Source organism: Takifugu rubripes, chromosome 1 (genome assembly GCF_901000725.2).
Source record: "Takifugu rubripes chromosome 1, fTakRub1.2, whole genome shotgun sequence".
Taxonomy (NCBI): domain Eukaryota; kingdom Metazoa; phylum Chordata; class Actinopteri; order Tetraodontiformes; family Tetraodontidae; genus Takifugu; species Takifugu rubripes.
Genome location: NC_042285.1, coordinates 24,014,582 through 24,028,305, shown reverse-complemented (window position 1 = coordinate 24,028,305; position 13,724 = coordinate 24,014,582). Strand labels below are relative to the sequence as shown.

The 13,724-nt window shown below is 44.4% G+C and overlaps 1 protein-coding gene across 5 annotated transcripts in view; it reads right to left on the bottom strand.

Moving 5' to 3' along the window:
• The window catches only part of LOC101069872 (neuropilin-2-like), a 62,776-nt gene that overhangs the window by 41,184 nt on the left and 7,868 nt on the right, over positions 1-13,724 (bottom strand). For all 5 annotated transcript variants that reach the window (XM_029839777.1, XM_029839781.1, XM_011618703.2 and 2 more), the window contains exons 2-3: positions 12,168-12,348; positions 4,322-4,503 (exon numbers count right to left, since the gene is read on the bottom strand). In XM_029839777.1, the coding sequence (XP_029695637.1) occupies positions 4,322-4,503; positions 12,168-12,348 (363 nt within the window). The remainder of the gene's footprint in view (positions 1-4,321; positions 4,504-12,167; positions 12,349-13,724) is intronic.

Here is a 13,724-nt window from a genome sequence, read left to right as displayed (position 1 = left end):
AGGCCATGCAGTCAGAGAGACACAGAAAGATGGGCTGTCGCTTAGTTCCCCTCATGTCTGCTCCCCCCCTGCAGAGTCAGTCATTTGGTAGCGTAGGTCTGTGTGTGTGTGTGTGTGTGTGTGTGGGTGGGTGTGTGTGTGTCAGGGAGAGGAGGGGAGGTGGGGAAAGAGGAAACGCCTGACCAGTTCTGTTGCCCCCAGCGATTTTATTCCCTTCTCATTACTTCTTGTTCATGAACACAGCAAAAACACTCGTGGCCTCCTTTCTCCCGTCTGTCTCCGCACACTGGCTTCTATTTTCATGCACCTGGGAGCGTCGCAGACGCCACGAGGAGGAGTATGTGTGGCAATTATTGTTATTGTTGCTGTTACTGTTTGGAATTTTGTAAAACAAATGCATGAAGGTCTCTGGCACAAGATGGCACAGTGGTAAAGTCGGAGGTGTAGCTAATTTTGTAATGCTGAAGAAGGCGATATAATTATAGCTATTATCCTGCCGCCCTTTGCTCCCCTTGCCACTATATAATTGACACAGACGACGAGGGCACGAGGTTGAGCTACAGTACGCTGTTATCAGCAAGCCTTGTGTCTGGGCCAGTTTGTGTCAGCCCACAAGAAAAATGCTTAATATTTCATGTTGCCGCTGCTCCGGCCTTATATTTGTGGTGGAGGCTGCATTCAATTATCCAGAGAAGCTCGTGCATGCAGTGAAGACAGATGATTTATGTCATATCTGTTGACAATTTTAAGATGAAATTAACATATAATTGGATCTGTCTAAAATATAGTTGCATTTTGAATTATTGTTTTCATCATTTCAGTAAGTAAATCCATGACAATAATGAAATGTTCCCTCTTTCAGGCCCATGATATTCTGCATGAAAGTATAGAGGACATCTTTTGCGGTAAATGACTCAGAAAGTCTTTGAACTCTTCCCTGCCCTCTCTTATTATGTTCTGATCATTTCCTCCCCTCCTGCTGTTCTTTTGCATCTTCTCTTCATCCTCACAGCTCCAGCTCGGTCCTTTTTCTTCCCCACTTCCCATCTGTTTGAAAAGACCAAGTATGAAGGATACACATGTTCCACTGTGGATCAAGCGTGTATCTGGGTTGCTGGGTAGATCTGACGTGGGTGTTTACAGCTCACTGATCTCTGGGAGACACTGAAGGCTCAAGGAGTGGGTACGGGGGTGAGGTGGGTATGGGAGGGGGTTGCTGCTAGTGCTGGTGAGGGGGGGTTCTGGTAAGATGGCATGCATTTGTCTACCTTGATTTACACTATCTTTACATTCAGGTTAAAAACATTGAAACATTTTATCTCGGCATTATTTGTTGTCGCTGTCATTTTTGTTAGCCAAGTTATCATGTGGTGAAATATGACATTTCAGGCTCTGTCTCTGAATCACACAGAAGGCCATTCCTCCAATTTAAACACTCTTGACGCAAACGGAAGTCACTTTTACATAACAAGACACGTGCTCCACTCACAATAATTTAATGGAAATTTTATTTTTAAATTCTGGGGGCATCCGGAACATAGAAGTGCCTGTATTATCAGTGATATTGGGCTTTGGTGGTGTAGCTGTGATCATAGCAGCTTCCCAGGCAGCTGATCTGGGTTCAAATCCTGGCCAATGCATAGGGGGCATTTATCTGGGGGAGGTGAGGTGCCCTTATGCAAAGCACTAAACCCCTAAATGACTAGAGTCCCTGTTAAGCATAACTCACACTCTTTTAACACCATCTCATCCCTCAATAAAGGTCTGTGCACGTGTCTGTGTTTAATAACCATGTCTAAAACCATTTTCCCTGTGAACTTCACTCGATCTGCTCTGGATCCACTTTGCTCAATAAAACCCAGGAGGGGGAGGAGCAAGCTCTGTGATTGGTTGAACTACAGGCTGGGCTGTCAGATAGACAGGAAGTGCTGAAAGCTGTTGGCAGAATGTAAACAACAACAGCAGTTGTTGGAAAGACGGTGTGTGCATCTGTGTGTGTGTGTGTGTGTGTGTGTGTGTGTGTGTGTGTGTGAGAGAGAGAGAGAGAGAGAGAGAGAGAGACGGAGAAATGGAGGTGAAGAGCTTGATTTACTTTAGAATAAATTAAATTTGACTTGATCAGGTAGGTAGTGTATGGTTCAGATAGATGCCACTGCAATGTCGTCCCCAAACGTGCGATTGCGTGTCGGAGGTAAGATTTGCGTGCAGACATGCAAGCTGGACTGCATTATGATGAACTGTGCAGCCAGTGCATTCATGTGTGTGCGCGTCTGGCAAGTTCTGGGTCATAATAACAGCTGGGGGCACACAGGCGAGACAGTGCATTTTGATTGGTCTCTTCAGTCTAAAAACTGCCTTCGGATTGGCTAGAATTTTACTACAGTATCCACGGTAACAGACATGTAAACAAAATGTACAAAAACAAAAAGTGTGCCATTTCTTTTCCATGGGCATTTGTTCAAATCATTGCCTGATAGATGATGTTTTCATGCATGACTGTGCATCTGTAATTTCCACCTTTATTTGCTACTGTATCCTGTATCCATGTGAGCATTCTGAATAATTAAATAATTCAAATCAGCATTGAAGGAGTCCGGTATTTAGGACACAGAGGGGTGGGACGGGAATGTAACTTGACAATGTATGAATGTAACATCCCCCCAACACACTCACTTATTAGAAAACAAAGGAAAACAATGAAGAAATCTTAATGTAATTAAGCGAGACAAGGGCTGAAAACAAAATAAGGAAAAATAAAAAAGGAACTGAAATAAGGGAACAATCATTAACTGTCCACAAAAATGACTCTTTTCTGTAAACAACAGATAATCTAACAGAGAACAAAAACGAGCGAAAAAGTAGTTACATTTTCATTTTTTTCCGGTGACGATTAAGCACTATGTGTGCGCGCACACACACACACACACACACACACACACACATGCACGCACATACACACACACGCAAACCCTGGCACATCTACAGATTCTACACACCCACACAACCAGACGTTCTGTTGCACCTTCCAGGATAACAAGATCATGGTAGCAGGATGGCAACAGCTTGAATTTTCCAACTGGCTCCAGTGTTATTGCCAGGAAATTTCTGGACACCAAGCACACACATATGCACACACACACACGCACAAACGTGTGTGTTCAATCCTATAGATGCTAATGCAGGGCTTCTGTATCACACAGGTCTAATTTATGTGTGTATTCAGGTGACATCACACTTGTAGTGTTTTCTTGGGGGGTAAGGTTCAGTAGTTGATGGCCGTTCCAGCGGGTTTTTCTGTTCTGAAACAAGTAATCTCTGTTTTTCATTAGATTTTTTTAAATCATAGAAGAGCACTGTTGAGGATGAATGGCACAGACAAGCTACAATTGATAAACTTCCTGCACTTTATACCAAGACAAATCAGCAATTCAGCTGAACAATAAATCTCTTAATAAATGTATTCTCGGGCAGATTCACAAAACAGATTAACTTGTTTGAGGTTAACTAAATGAACTCCGACTCTTTCTCATTAGTGCTAAAGTTTAATTCACATTTCTCTCTCCAGAGTTTGTGGGTGTGAACACTGACACCCTTGTTGTTTTAAAGTCATCAGGTGGGCTGTGTTGAGCATACATGCGTGTACACACACACACACACACACACACACACGCACGCAGAGGGCTGAGGTTACTAACACAACACGTGCGGTTGTCGGTGTTTCTCACACCAGCCTGTTGGGATATCTGTGTGTGTGTGTTTCTGTGTCTGTGTGTGTGTGTGTGTTCATCTCAGGGGACTTAAGACTCAGGACTCAATTAAGCAGACATGTGTGGAATGCTTTCAGAGGGAAGGGGACAAGTCGGCTGTGGGGGCCGACACTATAGGCCCCTCTGTCTCACTCGCCCTTGATCTCAATTGGTCTCGCTTTGGCTGACCCATGGCAGCGTGAAGGGGAGCCATGTGAGGGACATGCACACACCCAACACACACAGACAATGTCTCGACTGCACCGTTTAAAGGGCTCTCAAGGGTCCTCAACCATGTCTCCTGTCTCCGTGTCCCATGACATAAGGGAGATATACGAGGCTTGGTCAACTAATGAAGCATGCTGAGTCTTTTATGAGTGCACTGTTATACAGTAGCTTATTTTTTAAAGGTCTATTCCCCCTAAGATTTGGCTTTTCTTGGAATTCCATGAAATGTTACTGTAAAATGTGCATTATTTACATCATTTATCTAAACAATGGCTTATCCATTCAAAATGAAATCTAATCATTTGCCCAATGAATCAGAACCATCAAAGGTTGGGTTATGCACATACCCGTCTTGTATATTTCGTAGCGCAGAGAGAAGCCCGCCCCCTGGTGGGCATAGTCAGACACAAACTTGATGTGGATGGATGGCCCCGACGATATGATGGGCGCGGGGGCGATGTTGCTGCAGTGCTTCCCGAGCAGGTCAGCCGAATCTGAGTTCCCGTCATGGATCTCGACGTAATCGTACCTACAGAAGACATGAAAATCTTAAATTGCTGCTCTGCAACATTTGTTGTGATGTGTGAAGAAGCAGAGATAGAATCTGAAAAGAAAAAGTTGTTCACACTTCTGAGATCACTGTAAAATGAGATTTATCGAGTGTGACAGGGCACTGGTGACATTTTTTTAAAAACTAGACACGACCCGGGCAGCTTAAACGTGGAACAAATTACTTTAGTTTACAGCTGTAATTCAATGATTTTTTTTTCTGCCTGTGCTTCAGGGCTGCAGCTCCCCAGAGAAATCCACATTTTCCACTTTTTAGGAGGGATTAAAAAGTCTCTTCATCTTTCTCTTAGTGTTTATTTTCCTTAAAACACTTTTTGATACGAATTCCCACTCGCACCTGTGAGAAAGTGTGTTTAATTTGTAACTAATCAGGTTGGTGCTAGCTGTAGCAGTAAGTGGATTATATGTGTACATGAAAAGGTCCTCTCAGTGTATGTAAAGGTTAAAGTTAATGTAAATATTATTCTGAACAGCTCCGTTCACTTTTAAAAGGTACAAAGGCTGTTGTGTCGAATATAACACCAGCGCAAACACTGCAGGCCTTTTTCCTCGCTCAATGAAAGGAAGGTTCGAGCTGGAAATCTATTTTTGATTCCCGTTTCATTTGTGTTGTCTGACCACAAATGTTCGAACCTCTCTGCAGACCCACAGCAGGAGTGTTGCCTCCGTGTCTGGATACCAAAGACACACCTGCCCGCCTCTAAAATAGCTTCCAGGAAAGAAATCCTTTTAACATTGTGCCATGAAAGGAGATACAAATCTGGCTCCGACTTGTAAGTGAATTCAGTTTCAATTATCAGTTTTTTTTCTCACACGAAAACAAACACTGCAGCTGCAGCCTGTCTGCGTTCTCCAGCACATTGATCAATTCTCTGTAATCAAACTGAAAGTGTTTCGACTTTGGTCGACATCTTCGCTTTGAGTTCAATATGACATAAATGTCATCATATGGCTGCAGCTTTTACTGTAATGGCTGTTGATTATTCCTCTATTTGCAATACGCCAACTATTATTTCTATCTCCAGAAGCCTGAACACACACACACACACACACACACACACACACACACACACACACACACACACACACACACACCACTCATTTACACATTCAATTGTTGTCAAGTGTAAGTGTGCTGATAAAGCCATTGTATTATCCTTTTGTCCATAGACAAAAGATAATCCTGTGCCCCTCTGGCTACCTCCAGGGTTCTCTCTGTTCTCTCTGACAGGTGAGAGATCCAGACATTATATGGATCCTTCACTTCCTGCTCTCCCATCATGATGTGTTCCTCGCACACGCAGCTCTGCGCCCACTGACAGTGATGCGTGCGCGTGTGTGTGAGAGTATGTGCGCGTGTGTGAACATGCACAGATCATGTGTCATATTGTCCCGGGGGAATGTCTCATCCCAGTGACAGCTTCCTCCTCCTCTGTTCGGAAATGACAGCTTAGTTTAACTCGCATTCCTTGACATCTCTTTTTCATGCTCGCTCACTCTGTTACCACTTTTTCCCAATTTCCTCCTCCCCTGCTCCATTAAAACATCCGCAACCTGTCCATCTGTCCATCTGTCCAATGAAGATAGATAGATAGATAGATAGATAGATAGATAGATAGATAGATAGATAGATAGATAGATAGATAGATAGATAGATAGATAGATAGATAGATAGATAGATAGATAGATAGATAGATAGATAGATAGATAGATAGATAGATAGATAGATAGATGGATGTGGCAGGAACACGACACCTCCAGACAGATGGACAGGAACAGGTGTCTTCCCTCCTCCCCCTGCTGAGCTCACAGTGGTGCCCCATTAGAAAGGTTGAAGCTCTTGATCCAGGCTGCTTCTTTACAGGTTACGTCCTCTCATGGTCCTCATCATAATCATAAATACTTCTGACACTCATCCGCTGCAGCCATTCAACTATATGAATTTTCCATAAAACAATGGCAACAAACACATACAATACAAAACACAGACGCTGTCATTGTACCCAAAAAGGCAACATTTGTTGTTGGAGAGATGGTGCCTGTGTTTACTTCAGGGGGGGTGGCCAGGAGACGACAAGTTTATCTGAAGTAAGACAAGAAAGTTTGAACAGACTCCAGTTTCCTCCCCTCCTCCCATCGTCTCCTCCTGTCTTCTTCTTTGGTCTTAATTGCCTTTCACACATTCTCTCTCTCACAGTTTAGGTCAAGAGTCTTCTTACACCTGCACACTTCTCTCAAGCTTAAAGAGCTGCAGACGCAGCGTCTGCACCCCAGAAATATGAAACATGCACACACACACACACACACACACACACACACACACACACTAAAACATATGTTTTTTTTTTCAGTTTTAGCTTGTGTTGAATTTAAAGCTTCTCAAAATTAGCCTATTGAAAAAAAAAAGACGCTTATGGTGTTGTATTCTGTTGCACTGTGAACAGATACCTCATGCAGGACTGATAATGCTCACGAGACGTGAGGATTTCAAGTTCAGCTTCAGCTATTGATGTTTTCTTTCACCGCCTACATCATATTCTTGTGGTTGTAAAACCTCTGGGGATGAAGGATGTTGGTGAGGAACAGGCGGCATTTGGCACACACAGCTGTTGACAGGTAGTTCTGCTGATCTAGAGGTGTAAAATCACTAATACTCATGAAGCAGGCCAGGTGAAGACCGCCTCCACAGTCTGAGATAACTGTTAGATATATGCATGTGTGTGTGTGTGTGTGAGTGCGCGCGCATGCGCTTGGTGTGTGTGAATCTGTGTATGTGTATGTGTGCGTGCACGTGCACGTGTGTGTGCTGTACTGCTGAGGTCTCCAGGACAACAAATCGATTCCTCATTAAGGCTTTAACAGTCATTGATCAGGACTCAGGACACTCTCTCTCTCTCTCTCTCTCTCTCTCTCTCACACACACACACACACACACACACTCACACACACACACACACACACACACACACACACACACACATACACACAGTACAGTAACAACCATACAGTGTCAGCAAGACCTTCAGGGTATCCGTGACCTTTAGTAAACCACTAATCCCGCCATCATTGCCTGCGGGACATGCAGAAAGGTGCGTGTCCCTCACCTTTAAGGGACAGTTCCCTCACTCCTCGAAGGTTCATCCTCCATCTACAATATCTCACAGTTGGTCAACGGGTGTGGGAAATATTACCTGGAGAGATTTATGTTGGGGCAAAGGTGCTAGATGGTTACTTCACGGGACATAAATATCTTGGGAGTTTGTATGAGGAGGTAAATAAAGCTCAGCTTGTGTCCCACGGCCAACTTTGGTCCTGCAGCACTCTCCCTGCAGCGGCGTCCTTCTGCTGGGGCACTTGTCAGCATGCAGGACTCTCCTGCTGTGAGCCGTTCTGTGACGCTGACTCAAACATGCAGCCAGCTGCTAAATGCCCACAGCTGGCAACTGTACATTCACTGTCACTCCGGATGCTCTTCCTCTCACCCCCTCTCCTCGTCCCTTCACCTCTCGTTTCCCCCCTGTTCTGCCTTAAGGCTAGTGTCAGAGCGCATCATTCTGCCTTTCTCTCTGCACTCTCATGTCCTGGAGACTTCTGCCTGTAAATCAGGTGAGTCTTTTCAGAACAGAGGAGAGCAGAGAGGAGGCAGGCTCAGCCAGCATGAGGTCAGATGATTGATGCCAGCAGAGTACAGAGTCTATGTCTTAATCACTACTGAAGCTACTATCGTTGACTGCAGCTTCTAAATCACTTCTGAACTCATCGCTTTAGTCCACAAATGTGCAAACTGCCTGCCCACCTGTTGAACTCTGCAGCCTAGAAATGTCTGTTGTTCACGTGAGTTGATGCCCACCGTCTAGGCACTCCCCCTCCAAGAATTTGCAATATCGTGACCCATCCTGGCCATTTTTTCCACAGTCCAATCACTGTGTTTTTGCCATCAATTGGTCATCACAGCCTCTTGTTTGAGGCTGTGATGACACAGATGGACGAACAATTCACCTTTACCAAGAGACGGGAAGAAGTACAGGGAGGAACACACACTAACTAATGAATTCAACCTCTGCACTCAAGCCATGCTTTACACACCAGGAGTGAAGACACACTATCCAGGGGCAGGGACTGCATCACATGCACATTTCGTGGTTCAACACAGACGATTATGGAACATTTTCACTGCTAAACAGATACACAGAGCAGAGAGTTCAGTCTAGTCCAGTTCAATTTGAGGGCGACAGAGATGTGCAGGCCTTGATATATTGGAAGTTTCTGTAAACAGGAAGATAAAATTGTCACTCTATCCTCATGATTCATAAAAATAAAGTACATTTTCAAGTGTGGATGAATATGAAAAGATTGCGGCTTTGTGCAGGTGCTCATTTTCATTCAGAAGAAGGAATGAAAATATATTAAATGGAGAGAAATAGAGGGCAGGAGGAGGTGATGAAACAATGTGGGTGGTGGGTAGAGAAAGGTGGGACAGCGGAAGGAGCAGAGGAAGAGGAAACAAAGATGATGGATGGATCCCACTGAGAGAGGGAGAGAGAGAGGGAGGCGAGAGGGAGGGAGAAGCAAGGAGCTCTAGCTGTCAGGATGATTTGAACCTGCCCTCTGTGGACCCTGACGCTGCATTTTTTTCTGAGCAGCTGTGTCTGTGTGTGTGTGTGTGTGTGTGTGTGAGAGTGTGGCTCCCTTCCAAACACTCCAAATGGAGATCTTAGCCACAAAGACAGAGCCATGCATGGAGGTACAGTAAAGGAGGAAACTATGCTCTCTGACTTTGGCAGTTGCCACGCTGCCAATTTCTCAAATGAATATTTATCAGTAAATATTGGTGCGTTCATGGGTTTTTAGTACACTCTTGTTTCTATATTTACATTTCTAGCAGACTTTAGGAATGGATTACATCCATGTTGCACATTTAAGGAAAAGAAAGAGATAATTATTCTACGTTAGCTCAAAAATTCCTTCTGGGAAAAACAGATCTATCAGTCTTGAAATCACGGCTGAAATAAACCCATCATTTGGCTGATCTTTCACTTGCTGACAGCTCCTACAGCAGTCTGACTAAACTCCAAGGCCTGGTCCTAATCTGCAGTCAGCCCCCACTTACTCATCGCTGCGCTAACCCTTCAGCGGTACCAACACCTCCTTATTTCCTGTTTCCAGAAAGTTACACTGATGAATTGGTGAGGAGCGTTGCCATTCCGAGAGCTTGTGGAAAACCCAAGGAAGCCAATGATGAGTCATGACTGGTACTATCAGAACGCGAGCTCTCAGTCAGTCTTCCCGCTCATCCGTTTCTCCCACCTCCGGCCGTCTGCCCAGCCTTAAACTGCTACTGTATATGAGTCCTAATGAAAACATTTCCCTCTCCGTCTGACCTCGTTCCCCCATCGATTTTGCGCACAGAGCCAGAGGAGGGCTCAACAAAATGTGCTGCATTATAGATTACAGATTACCGTCTTAAATTGCAATCAGACCCATATTAGATTAGATTGCTTCACTGCAGCAGCATAATAAGACACCCCCTGTCTGACCTGCTGCGTGCAGATTTGTAACGGTCCTGTCTGATGGGCTAAAGAGAGACAGAGAAATCATATTAACTGCTCATAAAATATTCTTTACGCACAACTTCTGACAAGCCCTTTTTTTATCAATGGGACGAGTGTGCGCGTGTGCATTTCCCTCCCCAATCTGAGGATTAAGGGCAGTTTTCAGTTTCTCAAAGCTATAAATCTACATTTTGTTAAAATAATTTACAAGAATGAAGATGAAAATCCACCTTAATCCAGGCATTCACGTCCCTTCATTAACACTAATCGGTCTAATTAATGTAAATTCTATCAGTTAAAAGTGATTTTCCCCCCTTTTAAACTTGATCATTAGACATGGGGTTAGCCCGTGCACAATGTATAGAAGTACATCACAGTCTTACTTCCCTATTTTTAACTGTAACAATGCAAACCTACATGGCACAAATGTATCATATTTACCAAATAGCTAAACAGTAAGATGCATCAAAGCATCTACAAGTAGTTAAGCCCCCCCAACAAAAAGGATGTAATATTCCAAGAAAACATCGAATAGCTATGGTAAACACTGTAAAAACATTTCTATGATTGTTTTACCATAACAGGAAGCAGCACTGCAATGGAAAGAAAGAGTCATCAAAACATGTTTTTAAAAGAGAAATGTATGGAGAGTCCACAGACTTTCCTGCTTTGTGCAATTATTCGGGGAATTATGAAGCATTGCTGCGACAGGGACGTCCCTAAATCTGGTTTTCAGAGACACTTCATGCAAAAATTAGAGGGAGATGCTGTCTGACAGCCAGGGTCAAGGATGTTCTTGGCAATCATTAGGTAACCGTGTACTCCAGCTCACTACAGACTTCTCCTTGGCCTGTGTGCCCTTTGAACCCAACAGCTCAATTTCAGCCTACTGCTGCACTCACACAAACAGAGACACAGCGGCTTCAGGCGCTGGGTGGTTTGGACGCCTGTGGACTTAAATAGCTCTGCGCTGTGAAGACGGTTGTAAATAACAGCCTGTTAGACCCGAGATGTTACCACCGACTCTGCAGAGCTACCTTACTGGGATGGTTAACGTTTGCTTTTCCGAGATGTATGTTGTCAGAGTGGAGGCAAAGACACACAAACAGGCTTAAAACAACCTCAGACACGCAGCACGATAAATAAATCAGGGCTTGTTGTTTCTCGCGCTGCAACCAGATTTTGTCCTCCAGGGAATCTGAAAATGGACGCGGCAAAAAATCAAAGAGAAAGAGCAAAGGAGGGGCAGAAGCAAACGGTGAATCAGCCCAACTGATGCGATGATAAGTGTCAAGTAAAAGGGAGGAAATCACGAGAACCGGCGTGCGGACAGTGGAAGGCGCCGCTCATTTAGGCTGCGAGGAGGTGAAACAGCGCAGGAGCAAAGCGCTGCTTAGACCTTTCAGCCTTTCAACAAACAGCCAGTCGCTAAAATATTGATGTTTCAATTCCAACAAAGAAATGTCTGAATGATTTTAAGTACATCTGAGTGGGGAAATTCAGCCATGTATAATTGATAATGGATGGATCAGAGAGGACTGGAACAGAGACCCGACATGAGAGCAGGGGAATATCTCCGTCTATATGTGATGCGTGCCGATGGAGAGATGCTGCTTACATTAAACAAGTCTCTCAAATCATTATTCAATGGTTTCCCGCACTGTGTTTTCTTTTAGCGCCTGTTAGATTTTGATTGTCTAAACTTTTTCGGGCTTTTTCACTCAGCATTCCCTCGTTATTTCATTATACTACTGAAGCCAAAACTACAAAAACAATAACAAGTCCTCTAATCTGTTTTCTGATCTGTGGGAGAGTAAATGTGTTGCAATTAGACAGTGATAATTAGAGACAAGGGACAGGAGAAGGTCCCACTGTGGTTATTATGGGATAGCTAATGCCAGGCAAACAGGAGGAGTCTGGCCTCAAGTCGGCCAAGTACGCCTTCTTGAAGAGAGACTAACATTCCCTTTAATTCCCAGCCGTCCAACCCAGACTCTCAGGAAAAAATGCAAAAATGACTTTCAGATCCTTCAATCCATTTTGATGCCTCTAACATCGAGCCCGCCTTTACCTGCAGTCCAGTTTCTCAATTTCAAAGTGCGGGTTAAAGTTGAGGACGATGCGCTGCGAAGCTTCGGGGGCTGTGATGACCCAGCGGCAGTTCTGATGGGGTGGATACTCCAGCGGGTAGCCGGGAGTGGTGATGTAGCCGGCATTGGTGGCATCTAGGTAGCCTCCGCATGGCTCAGAGGCTGGAAGGACAGAGAGGGAGAAGAGAGATTGTACATAAATCACAGTATTTATACTTGACCCGACCTACACGTTCAGTTTTTGCCGATCAGCTGATCAGAGGATCAGAAAATGGAGCTAACATGAAGAACTAAAGCCTGTGTGAGTGTTTGTGTGTGTGTGTGTGTGTGTGTGTGTGAGAGAGAGAGAGATAGAGGGAGAGAGAGAGTCAGAGGGACAGGGACTGACTCAGAATGGACGCTTTATGCTGAGTTGACCCTATGACACTATATAGATGCACTTACACACTCACACACACACACAGATCGAGACCTCCAGATGCCACAGCTACTGTCACAGATTGGACCCACTTGTCTGCACTGATGCGTCTGTGTTGTGTCCAACAATCCGGCTCATTCAGAGGAGCAGATGCAACCTGGCATTGATGAGTAACTCGTATATATCTGTGACACCCGACAGCATAACACGCCAACTCTACTGTGTCACATGTATGGCACCTATTGTGCGCTGGTTGGCTCCTTCTCTGATGGATTGGGCAGACTGTCTGACTGTCTGAATGAGCTGAACTTCCACACTGCCTCAGACTTGTTAAGTTAAACCAGCCCGGGGGGGCTGTGTCTCATTTTAGCCGTCTTTGCTTACGTCTGAGCCATGATCTGTATTATTAGGGGGAATGGGAAAGACTTAGTTTAGACCTTCTTTAATTTTAAATGCCTATTTTTTCATTTTATACAACACTTGCTTAGATGTGTTTTGATAGTGTTGGATAAAAAACATCCTAAAATGTGATTGTGCTCTACATCATGGCTCAATACGCAGTAGTTTGGGTAAAAAAGATGATCACAGTAGATAAAGAAATGCTTTTAAAAACAGCATCTGTGAGTTGAAGAGTCCCATTTTTGAGAAAAACCCTTAGATAATTTCCTGTTCCTGAGTGCTGACACTCACATTCAGGCTGTCGTCATTCCACAATGTCTTTGCAACGTGTGCTAAACACTTCTCTAGAAACAGGCGTCACTAAATATACTATAAATATCAAAACACTCAACTTGCAACTCACGTAAGAGATACAAGATAACTAATGGTTAAATTTGAGATGCGCTGGACCACGAGAGGACAGTTTGTGGTCAGCGTCTCCGTCCAACATGTTTTATTTACTGCCGCTGTGCTGACGAGGGTGACACAGCCAAATCAAATTACTCGCCAGAGCGCAGCATATCTCTAAACACTTTAAATAGAGCGGCTACCGTCCGGCTCGGCCCAAGCGCAGCAACGCATGCAAACATTAACGCGAGCATAAACACGATGGGGCCTGAGGTGCCACCCGCAGCACTCAGAAGAACCAGGACGGGTCAAAGCTGAAGCAACTTTTCCACAT